Source organism: Electrona antarctica (genome assembly GCF_951216825.1).
Source record: "Electrona antarctica genome assembly, chromosome: 16".
NCBI classification, from domain to species: Eukaryota; Metazoa; Chordata; class Actinopteri; order Myctophiformes; family Myctophidae; genus Electrona; species Electrona antarctica.
Window position 1 is genome coordinate 38,708,921 of NC_136797.1, and position 22,206 is coordinate 38,731,126.

At 43.4% G+C, this 22,206-nt stretch overlaps 1 protein-coding gene across 7 annotated transcripts; it reads right to left on the reverse strand.

The window, feature by feature from the left end:
- Positions 1-6,751: 6,751 nt before the first annotated feature.
- Positions 6,752-21,415, reverse strand: rilpl1 (Rab interacting lysosomal protein-like 1; the record flags this gene model as incomplete). Of its 7 annotated transcripts, XM_079524396.1 has the most annotated exons (10): positions 20,719-21,415; positions 18,857-19,004; positions 15,942-16,060; positions 14,956-15,204; positions 14,173-14,328; positions 13,210-13,260; positions 12,950-13,107; positions 12,766-12,867; positions 9,978-10,062; positions 7,876-8,013 (listed from the first exon to the last, which is right to left on the reverse strand). In XM_079524396.1, exons 1-10 carry the CDS (start codon positions 21,016-21,018, stop codon positions 8,008-8,010), a joined length of 1,374 nt encoding a protein of 457 aa, XP_079380522.1. In that variant the 5' UTR covers positions 21,019-21,415. The 7 variants fall into 7 exon arrangements, with proteins under 7 accessions (XP_079380519.1, XP_079380523.1, XP_079380520.1 ...); XM_079524393.1 differs by lacking the exon at positions 9,978-10,062 and having other exon boundaries at positions 6,752-8,013; XM_079524395.1 differs by lacking the exon at positions 7,876-8,013 and having other exon boundaries at positions 9,972-10,062.
- Positions 21,416-22,206: the final 791 nt, after the last annotated feature.

Sequence of the window (22,206 nt, forward strand, 5' to 3'; positions counted from 1 at the left end):
TACACATCAGTTTTTATCTACTTCACTTTGGTTGTACGTCTACCCAAGGGCGGTAGCAAGAGTAGCCCTGCCTGTAGCCCAGAAGCATAATGTCTCCCTTGACCAGGGAGGACTGGATTCCCCAGGTCGGTCAGTAGGTGTTTGCTTTCCCAGGCTGGCTAAAAAAATATATTGATCTAAAATGTGTATTACCCTAGTGATAGGGGAGGTCAGTGGGTGTAATGTAACAGAGTAGCAGTTGTTTGTCTTTGTTAAAATAAACCATTTTATATTCAAATGTTAAGTCTAGAACCTTAATGTTTTAAGTACATAAAATGATTTGTCTATACTCTTATATAATCATTGTTTATTCAGTAGTAACTAGAAATAGTGCCCCTCGGGGCACAGGTCTCCACCAGGGCAGGTTTGGTGGCGCTATAACAGGCCAATGTGAAAAGGGTGGGATATATTCCTCAGCCTAGTAGGAAAGTCTGAAAGATTTCACGTTAATTTGCACGCTGCGTTCATGATTTGAGGCTTTTTGTTCAAAACGGGCCAATCCTGCAAACTTTGAAAGCCAATGTTAGCCAATTAGGATGGAATATGAAATATCGGAACAGATCCGTCTTGAACACATGAGTACTAATAGAGGGAATGCGCGTGAAATCATCATCAAACCTGGAAGTTATGCAGGAATGTCTACTGAGTGGCAAAAAACTATTTTCTGGCCTTGACAGCCCATACATCCAAACAGAAAAGTCCTATCTGATTGCATTAAACAACGTTAAACAATGTTAAACTCACTTTGCATGTTGCTTTGCCACTCGATTTGCCACTCGATGTGCCATTCACTTTAAGCATGCGCATACCCTCTATACTGTGTAACGATTTGCGGGATGTTTGGACAGAATCTGGAGGAGTAATATCAAAAATTGTGTTTTACAAAAGTCGGCCTTCTGGTGGCGCTATAACAGGCCGTTTGGGGCAGAGGTTCATCGTTGGCATCCAGGGAGTGTGTGTGCAAAATTTGACATCGACCGGGTTAACGGTGCCGGAGATTAGTTGTACACAGACGCACACACATGCACACGCACACACACACACACACACAGAGTGCAAAACATACTCTCTCCCCATGCCTTCGGCCTGGTGGAGACAATAATGGGTCTTGTCTGTTTCTGTTCACAGAGAAGATTGTGTGCACATCTCAAAGCCTATAGGCAGTGGCGTGCACAGACATTTAGAGGGGCAGGTGCTCAAGTTAAAAAAGGGCACCTTGTGCAGCGCGTGGAACCGGCCGGTTGCCTTAACCCATTTTGGGCGGGAACCCCTTTTGGTGGTTGCATTATGTTATGCTTTAGCTATTGAAAAATAGCAGATCTACAGGTGGCGCGCTACGAGCTTGTAGGTCTGCTTTTTTCAAAAGGGCACATTGCCAAAAGGGCAGGGGGTGCTCTAGCACCCCCTAGTGTCTATCTGTGCACGCCACTGCCTATAGGCCAGGTGCTGGATGTCAGGCATCATGGCAAACATCAAAGAGGAGACAAAACATCAGCACACTAGTTTCTAGAGCTCCGAGACTTACTTTATTAAGCAACAATTGCAACGTTTTGACCTACAAGGTCTTCATCAGGCGAATTACTTGGTTGGAGGTGGTCCGTTTCCCTACTATTGAGAAATGTAGACCCTGATTTACAAGTAATGGCTGCCCAAAGCTCTCCTGGACAAGTGGGGATCCAGTCTGGGAAGAGCAGCAGTAGATTTTTAGTCTTTGAAGAAAATATAAATGATTTCAAGTGAATTTCATGAAAGATATTTTGAGAAACTGAAAAACAGCTGGGAAACGTGTTGACATTTTATTATTGAGCAGACGTGTTTTAATAAAAGGCAACAAGCTGTCTTAATAAAAACAATCAATGCATTCCTTATACCTTTTCAATAGTAATTTAATTTCGGCTCATGAAAGATTCTTATGGACCTACGTATAAGCCAGGTGGTGGTGGGGGATATCACATGAATATGGGAATTGAGGGAATGGGCTTTGTTATTCTGATCTATCTAGTTCCACATTGCCTATCCTAAAATAAAACTTAACAGCTGCAATCCGGAACTTATTTCAATGAATTTAACAGTCTTCTAACCGATTGTGTATGGTAAGAGTATGTTAATCAGTGGTGGAAAGTAACTAAGTACATTTACTTATGTGCTGTACTTATTTGTACTTTACTGGAGTATTTCCAGTACTTTTACTTCTTGTTTTAACTTATAATTTTTATCCCACGAGTTTGTAACCCATATTTCACCCCTGGGCTCTACACACCCTCCGCCAACCTGGGGAGAGCAACGGACTTGAACTCATGCTTCCTTCATGTATGAGTGTCCAAGTTGCTCCAAGTTTCCCTGGTTGGACGTAGCGCGTGGAAGGAACACGTTATTCCAACCAGTTCCTTTCCCCTCCATCAGGCGCCCCGGCTGGCCAGGGGGAGGCAGTTTAGAGACCAGGATTACTGCATGTTTTTTGTGAGGGTACCTACCCTAGGGGACACGGGGAGAACATGGTATGGGCACTGATGACGCGGAGGAGAGGACACGCCCACAGCGTCCCAGGCGGGAATCGAACCCAGGACCTTCTAGCTGTGAGGCAACAGCACTACCGACTGTGCCACCGTGCCCCCAACTTTTACTTCCATCCACTACATCTCGGATCCAAACTTGAACTCCACTACATTTATTTGAAAACTTTAGTTACTAGTTACTTTGTAGATTGTGATTATTATTACATACAATAACCACTTCAGCCCTATATACATTTCGGCCATTTGAAAATGGCCGATTTACAAGCTCACCGAGCTGAGTTCTTGATGCCAATACTTTTGTACTTTTTTACTCAAGTACATTTTTAATTTAATTTAGCTAGACAGACAGCTAGAGTATTTCTATATTGCAGTATTGACACTTTTTCCACTACTGGTTAATACGAGATAAACCTCTGCAGTGGTCTCCCTACTCTTCCATTGAGACATCTAGACCAGTGATTTTCATATCAAGGTCCATTATTTATTCAGCATTTGAGCCATGGACCACCATTTGATGAGATTTAGCCTCTCAGACTCAAAACTGAAGAATATTTTGTTGTCAACAATTCCATGCTGTTGGCAAACATTGATCAAAATAACAATTATACATTCTCTAATTGTGTAGACTTATTGTAAATGAAGTAATGCCAATGTTTAACAATGATTTAACTATCTATAAGGGTCCATTTGGTTACCAACTCTCTCCATTTAGCTGGGGACCACCTGGAACCTGATCTAGACCCTCGTGCCTGGTAGGACACCTATTGGCTGACAAGTGGTACTGCCTGAAGCGAATAAGCACAATGCTGTATCTCCCAGCCAGGGTCGAGCAGGGAATAGGGATTGCACCTTGGCACAGCGTTTACTTGAAATTTGGTCTAAGTACTCAAATGTTTTACTTAAGTAGAAGTATCAATACTGCAATATAGAACTACTCCGTTACAACTCGTAAAAGTCCAGAATTCAAAAATGTACTTGAGTATAAGTACAAAAGTATTGGCATCAAAATGTAGAAAGTACCCGCTATGCAGAATGTCTCATTTCAAGTTTTCAAATGTATAAAAATATACTGAAAATGGCAGATCTACAAGCTCACAATGCGTTGCGATAGATCTGCTATACTGCTGAAGTGGTTATAATGTATGTTTTGTAATATAATAATAATCTAAATCTGCAAAGTAACTAGTAACTAAAATCTTCAAATAAATCTAGTGGAGTAAAAGTACAATATTTGCCTGTGAGATGTAGTGGAGTAGAAGTGGGTCTCTCATGCATTTAGACCAGTTTGTACTGCAGGTCCCGGAAGTAGCAGATTGCAGCAATAAAGTTCTACATTACATGTCCCTTTATTATGCTTAATATACTGATTTTCATCACATTATTCATCTGACTCTCACCCACAAATGGCACCATCTTTCAATAAGCTGGAATTCTGTGAATGAAATTGTGTTACTGCTCTCTTGATAGCCTTCAATGAGACAAATATGTGGTTATTTGTCATGTCATCCTAAAGCTGGCAACCTCCTTTAGCGTTGCCGTTTCATTGACACTGAAATAACGGGACAGTCTTTGTTGGCATTTCCTATGTCTGTCCTGTTGGCATTTTTACATTCATCTATGTCACCTCATCAGCTCAGCATAAACAACAGCTGCCGATAAAATGCACCCCGATATGCCACAAGCTATTATACTGCAGTGGTTTTCAAACGTTTTGTGCCCAAGCCACACCAATAGGCAAGCAAACATTTCAAGGCACACCTGTATTCACCACAGAATAAAAGAAGAACAATGAAATAGCTGCTGCTCCGAGTACATTTTAACGTGCAAACAAGTACAAAGTTGTGACCGGCGTGCGATCGTCCCGAGGACTAGTTTGCACATTAACATTTATTTCTGAGCAGCAGCAGCGGTTTGCTTTATTCTTTGATGTTTGTTTTTTTGTTTGTACATAACAATTCCTTATGAAACACCTGCAATAGCCTCTCTAACGTCTTATCACTCTCACCACTCTGTAAACAGTTATTTTGTATTTCACTAAAGCCAAATAAAATGTTTAAATATTGCTTAAGCCCTATTTCACACTTTTTACATTTATTTTTATTTTTGGTGGGCTATTTTCGCTATTTTGAAAACAATTGTAAAACAAATGTAATGTAATAATATTAATAATAATTCAGATTTAAACTTTTCAGCTATAACGACATGCCCAGATTGAAATGGGCCTCTCTATTGGGAAATGTGTGTGCTGTGTACTGATGTAGTAATTAATGAAAATAATGAATTACTTTGCAATAGCAATGTGTGTGCTTGTCACAAAACCCCAAGGCACACCCGTGTGCCTCGGCACGCCGTTTGGGAACCACTGCCTTTACTGGCCAGGCCATTATGTCTCACACACAACAGCCAATAGTAAGTGAGAAGGCACACAATGCCCAGGAAGCACAAAACAGCATCAATATCTCTGCTGTCTGAAGAAACCACCTAACTCCAAAATGTTCATTTTTCAGGGGAAAAAAACAAAAAACATCCAGCTTAAATGGAGTTAGGAGTTTTTTGTCAAAGCGCTTTTTAATACTTTCCATTGGTTCAACACACAGATGTAAATTAGGCGGTTTCTTCCAGACAGCAATGGTATAAGCATTTAAATAAACTCGTAACACCCATTACACCCTTGCTCTTCACTTTTACAAACTCTGTATTTCTACAGTCATTCATGAGGTCAGCCTATATCTTATGACACTGTCATAATATCCAGTAGGCTTCTCAATGTAATACATTATGCCATAACACAATCTGACAACTGTCATGTGACCACATTGCACAACCTTGTATAATAGCGTGCTGTTTTCATCTGATCCGAATCCCATACAGCCTCGGGTTAAAAACACATGGTAAATGTGTATTCTGTCATTTGTAGAGCTGCATAATTTAAATTATTTGCAAATTGCTGGTGACTTGGGAAACAGGAGAAAGATCAATAGGACACAAGTGTTGTCATTTTGAAAATGAAAAGATCGTAACAACAAGGTTTATGTTTAACCGTGTAAAAAGAATAAAGCATTATATTATGTCATAATTAATGATAAAAACATGTATAAGCTGTTTGCTCATAGTCCTAACACAAAACTGCCAAAGGAAAATGTATTGGCCAGAAAGTTTCTGAATGCAAATAACTTTGGATCAGAACCCTTTGTGCGGTTATGAAAGGGTTGGGGATGACAACTTACGTTTGTGTCTATGCCTTCAACGTTACAGTTGGTGCCTGTCAAATTTATATAAAAAAAAAGTAAACTCAATATATTTCTCTAAAAACGTAGTAGTTATTGCTGGACATACATTCTCATGAACTTTGTCTTCAATCTTCATTCTATCATTTCTAACTGCAACTTTCCTTTTTTCCATCCAACAGTCTAGTATACCCTCTGCGGAGTACCTCAATCAAACATGATCCTTTTAAACGTGCACGTGCATGCAATTATCTTGCCTTTCCTAATTCGTTTAGAGTTTCAATGTGCCATTACTCTTTCAAGTATTATGTTCTCTTACGTCTGATTATACTGTAGGTACACTTTTGGAACCTTTAATTCATTTCAGTTTTTTCTCTTTTTATCCTTTACCCCCATTTTAGATGTTTTGTCAATAGAGCGTCGCAGTCCCGCCTCCTACCCTGGACCAGGAAATTAAACCCAATGCATTATTCTCATAGACATTTCTTAAAGTATTTATTTAAAGACGGTTACGCCGCGGACAAAGCCAACTCGAGTCGTGACAACTCATGACAACACAAACAATATTTTGGACCAAACAAATAATTACAAAGAAGAAAAACAACAAAAAAAGTGTTGTAACCTGCCGTTTTTTTCTTCTTTCTAATTATTTGTTTGGTCCAAAATATTGTTTGTGTGGTCATGAGTTGTCACGACTCGAGTTGGCTTTGTCCGCGGCGTAACCGTCTTTAAATAAATACTTTAAGAAATGTCTATGAGAATAATGCATTGGGTTTCATTTCCTGGTCCAGGGTAGGAGGCGGGACTGCGACGCTCTATAGGCTCTATGCACAGCAGGCATATAGAGGCTATGCGTGTGACATCATCATATCTGGAAGTTATGCGGGAATGCCTACTGAGTGGCAAAAAAACCTACTTTCTGGCCTTGACAGTCCATAAGTCCTATCTGATTGCATTAAACAACGTTAAACGATGTTAAACTCACTTCGGTACTCACTTTGCCACTCGATTTGCATACCCTCTATTAAAAATGAATTGGTCCTCTTCCTTACTTCCTTCACAGGTGTTAATAAGTTAATGATGTAGGCTGAATGTACAAATTGCAGGTCCCTTTGGTTCCATTTGCCCAGAGTTACACATCGGTACAATTTCGCCAACAACTTGTGTTGTCCTTGCTTACTGTAAATCGCTCTGGATTAAGAGCATCTGCTAAATGACTAAATTGGAAATTGTTAATATCCAGACCTGTACAACCCCATTTGGAAGCCACTCAAGGACACTCTGAGACCCACTGGTGTAGCAGAGTGTTTCCAGTGAATCAATTCAACATGCACAATAGCAGCACCCTGACTCTGTTTGACTAGAATGGAACAGAGCCTGGCTTCATTAGTATCATCGGCTACACCTGAAGGAAGTAGGAAGAGTTATTCTGTGTGCATAGAGCCTGTTGTGTTCAGACAGATGCTTGGCTACGGATGCACTGGAGTCTGTGATTCTCAACCTTTTGAATTTCAACAAGCTTCAGTTTGGTATACATCAGACACAGACCCCAGAATTCTTAGAGTGTACAAATGGAACCAAATTTGGTTCCATTCGTCCACTCTCAGAGATACAGACCTGTAAGGGACCGTTTGGTTCCTATTACTTTCAATACTTTAGCTGGGGATCTCCCTGGAACTGCCTCAATGACCCGTACGGGTCCCCGGACCCCACTTTGAGAAGAACTAGCACTGTAGGATTCGAACCCCTAGTCTCCGCGACAGTGTGCAGGAACTTTACCCCTGTTGTTCCCCCACCCCGAGTGCCCCATAATTTCCTTTCCTAAACTGGAGTGTCAACTCAACGTGCTACAGTGTGCTCACATCGCTGTACTTCTCGTCGTTCTGTCAGTCCATTCCTTTTTTGAAGCAGGCAATGTTTCAGCACTATGAGTCCCTATAGGGTGGATTGATGTGCAGTGAGGGGCGGTGGCTATACTCACAGGTTTGACCACAAGAACGCCATTTAAGTGACGGACGTAAAGTGTTAAAAGTTTGGCATGTTTTTTTGGGAGAAACCTCGTCAAAAAGTGCTGTCCAGCGAGCGACTACTACATGTGCTGCAAAGCCTCCTGTGCCTGTTCCGTGTACACGTCCTCCTTTCCCGCCCACAGGCCCAAGCTGTCAACAAACGGCACGTCGCCCGGTCCCCGCTGGGCGTTCCTCTGCTTGTCCCGTGAGAAGAAACTAAACCTGAGTGGAGAGAAGGAGAGAGAGGACACATATTGTATCGTGGCTGATGGTCAGAAACCTCTTATCTCCATATTTGAACTTTTTGTGTTTTTCTTTTTACGTACATTTATGCCCTACTTGGTCGTACTACAGCGTCACACAAAAGCAACAAAAGTAGCAGATCCACAAGCGATGCGTTTCGAGGTTGTAGATCTGCTACTTTTGCTATCGTTGAATATGAATCCTGCAGTGCAAAGTAACAGTTTTGGACGATAATGCTTAATTTGCAAGCCGTGTCATGCGGTGGTGTCATGCACCGGAAATAGCCGATCTGGTAGATTGGCTATTTTTGGTGAGCGACACAGTCTTAAGTATAAATCGGCCTTTAGTGCTTTAGTATCTGGCAATCAATCATAAGGCACAGGTGATTGACGAATAAAACATTTTAAATGATTATGCGAAATTAATGTCATTAAGTCATAGACAAAAAAACACAATTTCAGCGCGTACAAGCATGTCATTTATCCTATGTTAACAGATCAATGCAATAGGACAAATATATTTCTACCCTTGCATCTACTTCCATCTCTTAAAAAACACGTTTCTACTTCTCTGATTTTACAGCACAGAATAAAATGATGAAAATGAGTTAATTCTGGTCAGTGAAGGGAACAGAAGACACGTGACGGGAAGGAGGAGCTACATGTCTCTATTCTGACTGGCCGATTCTACCGATCTTGCCATTGGACCACGATTCAGAGAGCCCCACAAATCAGCCAATCAGAATACTACACAGGACTCAAACGGTCAACGCATGCAGGGGAGTGACAGGTGTTAGCTAACGAGACGACAGACGAGCCAAACAGATGGCAGTGTTGCCAGATGTACGATAATTATCGTATTTGTACGATCATGCCCCCTGTACGATCAATAATTCCCAAAATGCTGAAATGAACGATAATTTTTCCATATAACAAAAAGTGCTAAAATAAGTCAGTATATCAGTAAATCTGAGCCTAGATCTGAACTTATAGAGGCATTAAAAACACCGGCCGCATCTTTCCAGTCCAGTTTCAGGCTTCTGGTACAGGAAGTTGCCTGCTTCCATGTAGCATAAACGGTTGTTTCTACTAAATACTTTTTTTTTTTTTTTTGGTGAAATTACATATTTATATGTGTGATTTTTGAGTGGTGTAAACCACTCCAACAACTGGCTTTGTACCCGTGTCTGTTCGTACAAAAAGAAATCACACCCGTGTGAACTGAGTGGTGTAAGGTCTTATATAGACTGATCAGCTGTGGTCTGACGTAATGTCTGATGTAATGAAATCGCACCTGTGTGAACTGGGTGACCATAGCAACCGTGCTCATTTTTTGAGCACAGACAGACAGACAGACTAACAAAGCCAGTTGTAGGAGTGGTTTATACCACTCAAAAATGTACCCGTGTCTGTTCGTAACAAAAAAATCACACCCGTGTGAACTGAGTGGTGTAAGGTTTTATATAGCATGATCAGCTGTGGTCTGACGTAATGTCTGACGTAATGAAATCACACCCGGATGTGATTTCACAACTGGCTTTTTTTGTGCAGAGAAAATGACCATGGTTGCTACGGTCATCCAGTTCACCCGGGTGTGATTTAATTACGTCAGAAATTATTTTGAACATAGCAACCATGCTCATTTTTTTCTGCACACAAAAGCCAGTTGTAGGAGTGGTTTACACCACTAAAAAATGAGCATGGTTGCTATGGTCACCCAGTTCACACGGGTGTGATTTCATTACGTCAGACATTACGTCAGACCACAGCTGATCAGTCTATATAAGACCTTACACCACTCAGTTCACACGGGTGTGATTTATTTTTGTTTTTTGGCTGTGTGTACGATAGTTTTCTTTCAAATATATGATACAATCGATACAAGCCTCCGGTACGATAATTCGACATTTCCCATCTGGCAACACTGACAGATGGGGATCATACAAAAGAGAGGCGACTGATTGGCTGTAATGTGGGGTCATCTGGAATCAAACCAGCCACCACCATCGGCATGATAGTTGTGAAGATCCTGTTACACACGACACATGTATAGACACAAACATACAGTACGTACACACACATACACACAGTACGTACACACACATACACACACACACACACACAGGGACAGACATGTAGAAAGGGACCACAGTCAACCACAATTGAACAGAGGAGTTCACGTACAACTGTCACAGAAAAGGAATTATCAAAGTCATGCCGTATGCCCGATTAAATCCAGGAAGGCATCCGTGTCCTTTTAGATTTTTTGCGTCGGCTATTAAAAATAGCAGATCCAAGAAAAAAATCGTCTTAAGATCCCAATTGTAATGGCGGCGGGCGGATGGCAGGGAATCATTTCATTGAAAGACCACAGGCGAGCTGAGCGTTATCTAGCGACAGGGGCGCTGCTAGACGGTGGATATCGGCGAGACCATTCTGAATCAATAAATAAATATATAAAAAGACCTCAAAAGACGTTCTTGGCAACGAGCGCCGTTGGAAAAAAGACGTCCTAAAGGCCTAGTATTCATGGTTTATTTTTCGGTGAAGAGACCACCGCTTCGGGGGTCACCTCTTCACCAATGGTGGTTTTGATGAAGGTGCTCATAGTCTAGTACCGTGCTCATATCTTCTACCCTCCATGGCCAACACTTCCTCATAGTCTAGTACCGTGCTCATATCTCCTACCCTCCATGGCCAACACTTCCTCATAGTCTAGTACCGTGCTCATATCTCCTACCCTCCATGGCCAACACTTCCTCAAATAAGCCTATCTCACAGAATTTCCCCGCCCCCTTAATACGCCCCCTTTCGGGGTTAGTGGTGATAGCGTGACGTCACTCCATAGACGCTACATGTTAACAGAGGTAATTTAAGAAGTATACAACTTTTGTTTTCTCAAGGTAAGGTTTGTTCTATCTGTTCGAGCTGATTTACCATCTTGTTTGCTTCATAATAATATTGGTCTGTCACATTTTTACATTAGAAAATGTACTTAGATTCTCCAGAGAAAAAAACGTGTAAATGCTAATGTTAAATGACACCACTATTTACCGGAAGTGGGCGTGGAAAGCGGGCTGTGAGATAGGCCTATTCAACGGGGACAGATGAACGGGGAAGCGGGGGAACGGGGTAGCTACTTGCGTTGTGCTGGCTATACTGCGAACCCCGCCTCCCCGAGTCCCCGTTCCTCCGTCCCCCGACACACACACACTCGTCACGGCCAGGAGGCCAGTGCTGCCCGGCTATGCTCCGAGCCTCCGTGGAGTCCGTGGTTTTGCGAGCTGAGCTGTCTATTGCAACTATTATAGAGTATACTATAACCAGCACAACATAACAGCTTCTAGACCAATCACAATGCCTCGGTGACCACCGTTTCGGTGGTGAGTAAAAACAGAGAAAGGGCTGGGGAGAGCGGTGGTTTTCTCTTCACCGCAGCTCAGTGACGTCATGTTGTAGTTTTCGGTGATAGCGGTGGTCACCTCTTCACCGAAAACTGGACTATGAATAGGCCTTCAGAGATAATGGATGAAATGTCGTTGTGCGATGGTGTTGTGTGCCGGAAGTAGCCGGGCTTGAAGATTGGCCATTTCCGACACGCAACCCCGGTGCAGGTCACGACGTACTATATAAATTAAGCAATCGTTTCTTTCCGACATAACAACATTGTGGTTAAGAGCAACACAGGCCCTGATTCATAAGGGTTGGTGCTACATGGTGAAGTGGCTTATCTATAAATTAGGGATCACGGATCACATGCAAAAAGAGGAACATACCCGAAAAGGAAAAGAGAAAAACACAGTCACAGGGCTCCCATTCTAAGTCATACAGAAGCAATTGAAATTAGCTCCCTATTCATTAGTCATTTGCTCATAATTAGCTGTCCTCATTATTGACCTGGAAATTGGCAAGTCAGAAGACTTCGCCCTGTGTAATGCATTTGGCTATTGAGCAGGGCTGCCAAACTTAAAAAATTAACCACATGTACCCTCCCTGGCATCCCTGTTCTGGCCGTGTCCTTATACGCGGATATTGTAAAAAGGTGTAGGCCTATGTCCATCCGTACAACTTGCGTGGTAAAAATAGCCAAGCTTCAGTAAACCGGCTATTTCCACTGTGCCTAAACCGGCTATTTCCACTGTGCTGCACTGTCATATGACAAAGTATAATTCAGGCATACCGGTAAGTCTTTTAAGTAATTAAATCTATTTCTATTCTCTCCTCTTCTCTCTCCGGTTCTATTCCAAACTTTAAGAAACTGAAATCTACTGCTCTTTTTTATTTTGTTACATCACATCACATGGATGTCTTGCAATGTCTTTGTTTACCTGGATCATTATGAAGGGCAACATTACTGGTATCTTTTATTATTATTGATTTACTTTACTCTATTTTAATACTTTCTCTGTCGGGTGGAAAACTCAAACCTGTCCAGAACTGTTACTTTTCAGGATTCAAATAAAAACATACGTAGCCGATCAACAAGCTCAAACCGCGCCCCTTTGCGGCACGTTTTGAGCTTGTGGTTCTGCTACCGCTGATGCTGTTGTGTGACGCATTCATTTACAAAAAAACACAAAGTTAGAGCACGCCCGAGTGCAACCAAACATAAAATCATTTGTCTTTTAGTTCCACTGCTTAGTTTTTCTGTCAGTGAAAACAAAGTAGTCGCTGGTGTGTGTGTGCGTGCGTGCGCGTGTGTGTGTGCGTGCGTGCGTGCGTGTTAACCTACAGGCGTTTTATTCCAGACTCCGGCTGGGTGGTGGAACGTCGAGTCCTCAGCTCAGGGGAAGGTGAAGGACTCGGGCTGACGATCTCATCCTCTGCCTCCTCGCTGCAACCAAACATCATCCCCATTACCACTCATCAACCTGGAGAACCCCTACTATTTTGGGCATGTCATTTGTATGCAATACCTTTTGTAGTAGGTGAGCTCCTCCTGCAGCATGAACACCTTGGCTTTGAGCTCGTTCCTCTCGTGCAGGACGTCTCTGAGCTCCTGTAAGGTGAAGCGGGGCCGGTTGGGGTCCTTCGGGTCCATAGAACCCACCATCTCCTCCTCGCAGAGCGCCTCCTGGTGGTGGTGGGGAGGAAACAAAACACATCACAACACCTCCAAGGAAGAGGGAACATAAGAGACGGAAGGAAGGCAAGGAGGGGAAGGAAATAAGGATACCTTTGTAAAATATTGGAACACGGCAGGCATGTCCTCATCGCACATCGCCTCCTGGTGGCAAATAAAGGCGGACGCTGAGTCAAGATCGTTAACGTACGGCCTTGTTCCAATACCTCTGAAATGTGTTGCCCCTTGCCTCCTCCCTTCCTTCCAAGCCAAGCCATGTTGGTCCTCACACCTTTTTCTACTTTTAGCACAATCCTAAGTCGATCGAATCCTTGTACAAACAACTCACAGCATGCAACCAAAAAAAGTCACCACAATGCACCAAGCAGCACAAGTCAAGGCTCTTCAAAAACAGAGCAGGCAATAAACTTGAATTCCTGCATTAATCATTACACCACCACACACAGCTACAAATGTATTAGTTTTTTTTTCCACGGTCAGTATAAAGTTAGGGGACTTTTTGTGTGCTATTATAGGTTGAGTCATCAAAGTGATATCTATATTTAGTCATGACAGCGATGATTCAAAATTGTGTCACCCACTTGGCAGAGCAGTACAAAGCTCTTGACACGGCCATGCCAAGCACACCACTTCAAATCTGTCCATGGCCAGTGTAAATGCAAGCACATACAAACAAGATTTCTCTGCGAGTCCCTTTTGCCTTCATCCTCCCTCCCGGGTTTAGTAGAACAAATTTCAAACACATACGCATTAGTTTAGCCATACGGTATTTTACCTTTGTGCTCTAGACTAGACATGCCACCAACTGTGAAATGGTTCTTCTCTAGGATCGGTGCATGTCTAGAGTTAAGTCTGATTTATACTCAGTTGTGCGTTGGTATCGTGTGCCAAAGATAGCCGATCTGCAAGCTCGCAAGCTTGCAGATTGGTGCACAGCGGTGCACAACTAAATATAAATTAAAGTGTTAGAGGCCGGTCAAAACACACCACCCTGTGTTGATCACTATTTGGCTCCCACGGCATCACACTGCATTGCCCATTGCAACGCTCCATTACCCATAGCAACACTGCTTCCTCATCACCATCCTCATCCTCACATCCCTCTGCAGGGCTGAGGGAGAGGGACGAGGGGACAAGGTCATCCCCTCCCGAGCTGTGTCTCTCTGACCATCCTGACCCTTGAGCCACCTCCATCAGTGCAGTTTTACCACGCTGGGGAGGAAGTCACATTGGTTTTTTTATCCATTGAACAATCAATGTAGGTTATTAAAGAATAAAGACCTACCCATGTGAGGATCTGACTGCAATACAAAGCTGTTCGGGACGGACATCTTTCTCTAATCAAGACTCTAAAGTCATGTTCGTGTTCGTAAAGTCCGTTTTTGTATTCTTAGTGGTCACCTCGTGGTCTGTAAATCATCTGCTCAAACTGCAATAATAAGATCTTCAAAAACAGAAGTGATCTTGCCTGGACGAAAAGCCCCAAATCCAATAAAACGTGGTCTGGGAGCTGGGAATCATTTTGGAAAGAAACAACGATGTCGTCAGAAACGTATGGATTCACTCAAGAAACACAAATTTAAATACTTTTAATATTTCAGGCTCCAAAGCACTTCCTCTGAGTGCCTGACATGCATAAATCAAGTTTTGGGGACAGACACTTGCGTAGAACGTAAAATAGTATTTAGATAAGGTCACGCATATCACATTTATTTATTTTAGTAAAATATATTCCAGTGAAAAATCATATAAAAAATAACTTAAATAGTAAGACTTTAATAAAAATTTTCCCACACAGTCACGGCCCTCTGTGTCCTGTCCTCCTGTGTCCCGTGTTACCTGTGCAGGTGAGGGGGGGTGGGGCGGGCGCTCCTCGCCGTCCAGGGCCGGCGTGGGGTCTCCCTGGAGGCGTTCCCGCAAGCGTGCCACTTCCTGGCGCAGGGCGCCGACCTCCTGCCCCTGTGCCTGCGCTCTGGCCTCCAGCTCCACCTTCTGCTCGATGAGGGCCTTCCCCTGGGCGTCCACCACCGAGATCTTATGACGCAGGTCGTGGTTTATCTTCATGAGACGGCTCTGCTGCTGCTGGAGCTGTATGGGCAAAGAGTGGTGGTGGTCATTTTGATTCTGAGGAAGCACACAAAACGGGACACAAACGGAACCAAATGGAAACGGAACTAAATGGACCTGTAACTCAGAGCGTGTGAACCAAATGGCCCCGAACAGGTTCATTTGGTTCCATTTTGTACGCGCTCAGAATTCACTTAAAAAATAATTGGGTAATTCTATCGTATACTATTGTATTCTTTTTCTCAGAAGATTTGAGGTTTGCATAGGAAGGGGGCGTGTCTGGTCAAATTAATATCAAAAATCTAATTACTGAATCAGGCAACTTAAAAGCTGTCCGGGGTGCTCCCAACGGTAGTTGATAAAATGACCCCAAATGATTGTTTGTTGTTTTTTAAGAGAAACATCCCTTTAATCTAACAATCAATTTTACAGTGCAGTTGAAAGATGTCATTGCTGTTGGTAGGTTTTCTTGAAAACTTTGCATGTCGTTCAATTTAAGGCAACTCTGTATGATGCACCTTAACCAGAACCACATGTTTAGAATAGGAGCATCAAAGATTGCTTCCAGGAGGAAAGTGGAACGCAAAAATAACATGACATGAGTTAAATATATATAAGGTTACTGTGTTCTGTATTTGTGAGTGTTGCTTGCACTGTATCCCCAGGTCGGCCTAATAAACCGAGCACAGAGGAGGACTTCTGAGTCCTGTCTGTGTGTTTTTTATCATTGCTAACCGTCAAAACGTAGCAACACTCACTGCTTCTATGTCGTCATTCTTCAGGGCAAGCTCGCGGTCTTTGGCCCGGATCTCGTCTCTCTGCTTGTCCACCACTTCCTTCAGCTTCTTCATCACCTGTCTCTCCCTCTCCGACATTCCTGGAAAGGCCAGACAGGAAACAACTAAAACAACAATTGGACAGGAACAGGCTTATAACTTATATTATGAATCCTAAGTGGTCACAGGGAGGGATGTGTACAAAGGAGGCCGTTTTGACTGCCTTAATTCACCAAGTTGCAAGTTTTCTTAACCCATTTAGACCTGAGGCCAATTGTGTGAATAGTCTGTGTCTCTATGTCACCTGGTCATAATGAAGCAATTATTGTGTGTCCAAGTTATGCTCAGACAGACAGACAGATTCTTTTTAATACTTTAGGAAATATTTTTGCGCCATATAGTGTCATCAGATACCTAACACAGTTATTTTAACCAGTAAGACGTGCACGCATCCGCCTTGTTGACGGCAGACTGCTGGGCAAGCGCTGGCGCTTTGGTATGGGGGGGTCAGATCAACATGGAATGAATTCTGTACTTCCCATATAATGAGCATGTCTTGAGTGTACAGGGTTTGATGGGGTCAGATCAACATATGGAATGTCAGTGGGGACATTCTGTTGAGTGTACAGGGTTTGATGAGGGCCCAGGTAGGGCCGGGCCTTAATTTTCGGGTCTGTTGAGAACTCTAGTTTTCGCCGGCTGCCGGGCGCGGCTGCACTAATAACTTTGGGGCAGGCTGTCTAGAGTTTGAATGGACAGGTGGGCCTGTTGAGAACTCTAGCTTTCACCGGCTGCCGGGCGCGGCTGCACTAATAACTTTAGGGCAGGCCTGTCTAGAGTTTTAAATTTAAATGGACAGGTATAAGTCAAAAGGGAGACATCGAAGAGGAAGGATGGATGGGGAAGGATCAACATATGGAATGTCAGAACAGGTTCTGAAATATATCCATATATGGAGATCTAAGGGTTTGAGGTCAGATGTATAGTTGCTGGCCAATAGTGATGACATCAGGGATCTCCATATATGGGCTTATCTGTGACAGCAGGTCGCATTTACTATGACATCCACATCTCCATCCCTGATGATCTCACAATGATGTCACGAGACCTGGGCACCATATATGGTGCACGACACACTAACTCACGGGAAATGCTCGATTCCATAGCTGACATCTAACATAGACAGAACTTGTGTGCGCTTGTTGTTAGTTTGTGTGTGTGTGCGTGCGTGTGTATGTATGTGTATATGCACGTGTGCATGTGCACGGCCAGCAGGTGTGTTTGGGGACTGGCGTGGGTCTATCCTGGCTGTGCTGTGCCTCAGTGAGACAGTGTTTAAGGGGGACTGTAGCGCCTCTGTGACATCATGACACATCCACTGATGATGCACAGACACGTTTGGCTTCTCCTCACAGGACAGAGAATGCTTCCTTTGTGTGCATGTTTGTCCGTGTTTGTCTGTGTGTGTGTGTGTGTGTGTGTCGTGTGCGTGCGTGCGCGCATGTGCAAGCGTGCATGTGTGTGTGCGCACTGCTTGCAATGGACTTGCAACGAGTTTCGGCAGCGAGTGAACTCACATTTCAAATCGCAATGATTGACTGGTGAATATAAACATGAGCCGACAAGTTTTAATACCCAGACTTGACAGCAAAAGTGAATCAAAATCAAGTGTTATTGTGAGACCGGGGCGGGGACATGCGTTGCTGCATCATCAAGACTCATCATCGAGCTTGCAAAATGCACAGCGAGGATTTGCAGAAGCAGTTTCACTTTTCTTTTTCGTCTTTGAACATATAAAAGAAATGCTACCATCAAAAGTACACTATAGTTGATGAATAGACCAGGGGTTCTCAACCCGTGGGTCGCGACCCCTCGGGGGGTCGCCAAATTATTTTAGGGGGTCCCCAAATTATTTAAAAAAAAGAAAAAAATATTTTTTTTCATTTTTTTTTTTCACGATTTTTCAAAAATAGCAGAGCTACAAGCTCGTAGCGCGCCACTCGGTGGCGCGCTATGAGCTTGTAGATCTGCTATTTTTAAATAGCTAAATTATAACAATGCTTAAAACACCAAAAGGGGTTCCCGCCCAAAATGGGTTAAGGTTATTGTAGCAGTCAATTTATATTGGGGGTCGGGAGGGGGCGGGGCGGGGGTCCCGAGACATTGCCAAAGCATTTCCGGGGGTCCCCGGCCAAAAAGGTTGAGAACCCCTGGAATAGACAACTACTAGAAAAGCAAAAGCTATTCCTCTGCTCTCCTCTGCTCCGTTCAGCAGCCGAGCTGACTGACTGTTGTAGCCGATACATCAGGCAGGGCAATAAACTTATGTCATATACATGCAGGTACAGGACGTCCAATGGCCCAACCTTAGTGTGTGTGTGTGTGTGTGTGTGTGTCTGTGTGTGTGTGTGTGTGTGTGTGTGTGTGTGTGTGTGTCCTTACCCATTGGCTTTTAACCCATTGAGACCTGGAACGCATCCATGTCACGTTAGCGTTTAACCACATTAACCATTAACAATCTAGTGTCTACACACATACCTATACTACTTAGCAGGTCACACAACAATGGACCAATTATATGCATGTATTATTGACACTTTCTGTATTATGGCAGCTTTCTTTGTAGTAGGTGTGAAGTAGTGTGTTTATGCACACGTATCCATGCATGTCATAGATATGCCAATCCATGAACGAGAGAGACAGAGAGGGCACGAGCTGGTAGCCTAATTTTTAGGCTACCAGCTCGTAATTTTTAGGCTATACCAGCTCAGCACACATGCGCGCACGTGTGCGTACACTTGACTTGTGAGGACCAAATGTCCCTTAATCTTTTCTAATATTGTGCAGCCTTAGTGTGTGAGTGTGCATATGCGTGCGGTCAGTGCACACAGTCCCACCCTCATGCCTCTGGAGGTCCTCTTCACTCATGGGGTCTTTGATGGACATACTAGTGAGCAGAGTCTTGTTCTCCTCCTGGAGCTGAGCGATCTGAGAGAGCAGGTCCTGAGCCTCTCCCCTCCACACGTCTTCTACTAGCTCCAACTCCTACACACACACACACACACACACACACACACACACACACACACACACACACACACACACACACACACACACACACACACACACACACACACACACACACACACACACACACACACACACACACACACACACACACACACACACACACACACACACACACACCTTTATTTGTGTTCATATTTTACAAGAAATTCTTGAACACAAACATGCACAGGCTTGGGGAACTCAAAAAGTGTTTCAGGATACAGGAAGCATCGCCTCCTCCATATATATGGCAACTGCCAATTATCACAGACACCGAACAGAATTTGACCAATGCCTTAGCTCTTGGCTTGGGCATTCCTGCAATCTGCAGGGCTCTCAGAGTCACAACTAATTTATCGACATTACAGAGGCTTCCAAATATGAACACAAGCAGTTTACATTTGTATAATGGCATCCTTAACGCGTTGGTATTTAGCACCTTGGTAAGGAATGCCTCTTCCAGACTGTGGTCGAATCAAATGACACTTCCAAAATGGACACTTCGCTACTGTCCTCATCAACAACAACATTAATAGTGGTGTATTAGCTGTAATGCTAAGCTGTAATAATGAAAATGTAATCATTTCACACAATGAAAATGTAATCATTTTCATTATTTCAATTTGCACAGTTGATACACAAGAGTGCTCGCTCTCTAACTCTCGCGCACGCACACACACGCACACACACACACACACACACACACACAGCTTGCCTTGGAAAAACATATGCATGACTTTAGATGACTTTCATCATCTATTACATGGGTCTTCAACAGGGAGTCCTCCAAGTTACTACAGGGTTACTACAGCACTTAATTAACAGTGTAGAGTGGTGTTCCAGATTTGTTTTTGTTTTCTTTTTTAATTGTATCAAATAGGGGTCTGTGGCCTTTTTATTGTTATAATGCAACCTGAAATTAACTGTAGCAAGCAAGCCTACTTTTTGAATGGCATCTGTCATCTGCCAGACTGCCACTGTCTGTACATAATCACAACAACTCCATCCATCCAGCCGGCGTCACGGGACAGACTAATCAGTCAACCAATGACAGCCAGCAGTGCATTCTAGCATCGTCACTGTCACGAGAACCCTGGTGAGCCACCAACCATGCGCGCGCGCACACACACGCGTACGCACACAAGCGCGCGCGCACGCGCACACGCACACACACACACACACACACACACACACACACACAGTGTCACTCGCTAAATGTGAAAGCACCTCACATCAGTCAAGTGCGGCGGAAAGGCCACTTGAATTAACCAGGGTATAAACTAAAAGTCACTGCATTTCCATGTCAGGTGTATCTTTGATTATGTTAGGGTTATAGCAAAATAAAGGAATAATAGTTTATAGTGCTACAGCCGGTATAGGCTACTACAGTAGACAGTATCTGGTGCATTATTTGGGGGGGCACTATATGCCCAGCACACATTAACACATTAACTTAATAAATTAACTTCAATGGGCCTGTTAATATATTCTAAAATGTCAAAATATAGGCTTCTAACCCGTGGTCTGAGTCTGACCACTAAACTTCCATGAAAAAACTTTTGAAAACAATATAAAATAATGTAAATAAATTAAATACAATATTGTAGTATTTTATTATTTAACAAAATATATATTCTTTATAACAATACATTTTTTAAGTTTCTTTTAACAATGTTTAAGTTAAGACCACCTTCTTGTGTTTCTTCTCCTTCTCCATGCGGTCCATCCTCTCCAGCCGCAGCCTGTCCAGCTCCAGCCGCAGCTCCTCGGTCTCCGGCGGGCTGATGCTGCTGCGGCTCACCATCACCTCCAGGATCTCCAGGACGCGCACCACCTTGGGCATCAGCCTGGACAGCGCCTCGCAGCCATACTGGTCGATGATCCGCTCGAACTCCTGGCCCACCACCGCGGCGATGTCGTACACGTCCATGACCGTCAGGTCCGCGACGTTCTTCTCCAGCGCCGAGCCGTAGTACTGCTGCTCCTCCATGTCTTGTCTGCGTTTGTGATTTATTTATTTAGCCTGGGTTTATCAGAGAGATCCTTCCCTCTCTCTCTGTCTCTCACTTTGTCCGCTTTCCAAAACACAGCAGTCCCGTCCCTCCCCGGAGTCCCCCGACCGACCGTTCCCTGTTCCCTTGCCTGCCTGGTTTCCTATTATAACCTCAGCAAACTTCCTTCCTTCGGAAAACAAAAAGACCGTTAAATCCAGAGACTTTCTACATATTCAAGTACATTTTAAGGCAGCTCGAATAGTTCCAGCATAATCCATATCGCTGTAGGCTAACACACATCCCCGGTTGCCGGCTATTACGTACTGTGTATATTTGTGTGTAATAAATAAATGTCGGCTGCGTCCCATTGCGGCCCTACAGTACAGCAGGCAGCGCGCTGTCTTGTTTCTGTGCTGCTTCGTACGACGGTGTCCCGCGTCCATCTGCCGATCTGCAAGCTCACGGAGCGTCGCGGAGAGAAGCGTTGCTGAGCTTGTAGATCGGCTACATATATTCGTACGACGAAGCATAAATCTGGGCTTTTCCTGTCTGCTCACTCTGCTGTGGTCACTTTGCAAGTTGTATTGCGCATGACAGGGATATCGGACACAGGAGGTCGCTGCAAGTCCATGCAATCCAAACTAAAGCGGTGCTGAACAACAGGTTGTCAAATTCGTTACTGATGACATCTTTACAGTAGGCTAGGCTTAATCCAAAGCACAACCCACCCTGGCCTTGCTTAAGTTCTAACTTGTCTTGTAAAGTCCTTAATTTAAAAAAAAGGACTTACAAGACAAGTTACACCACACATAGATCAACTGACAAGTTCCAGCAAGCAGTTGAAATAATTATTCGACAGCTCAATCATTGGTGGAAAAAGTATAGGCCTATATTTTTCTACTTAAAGGGGCATTCCACTCATTTTCAACATTTTACTATGTCATTAATATACCTTAGAGCTGTTGTGTGGAAATAATAAAAAAGTCCCCCCATTCTATGTTTCCTAGAACTGGAGGTCTGAAAGAAAGCATTAACATGGTGAAACACATCTTGATGATGTCATCAAGATGTGTTTCACCATGTTAATGATTATTTTCATACTTTTCATACTAGGAAACACATAATGGGGGGACTTTTTTATTATTTCCACACAAAAGCTCTAAGGTATGTTAATGACATGGTAA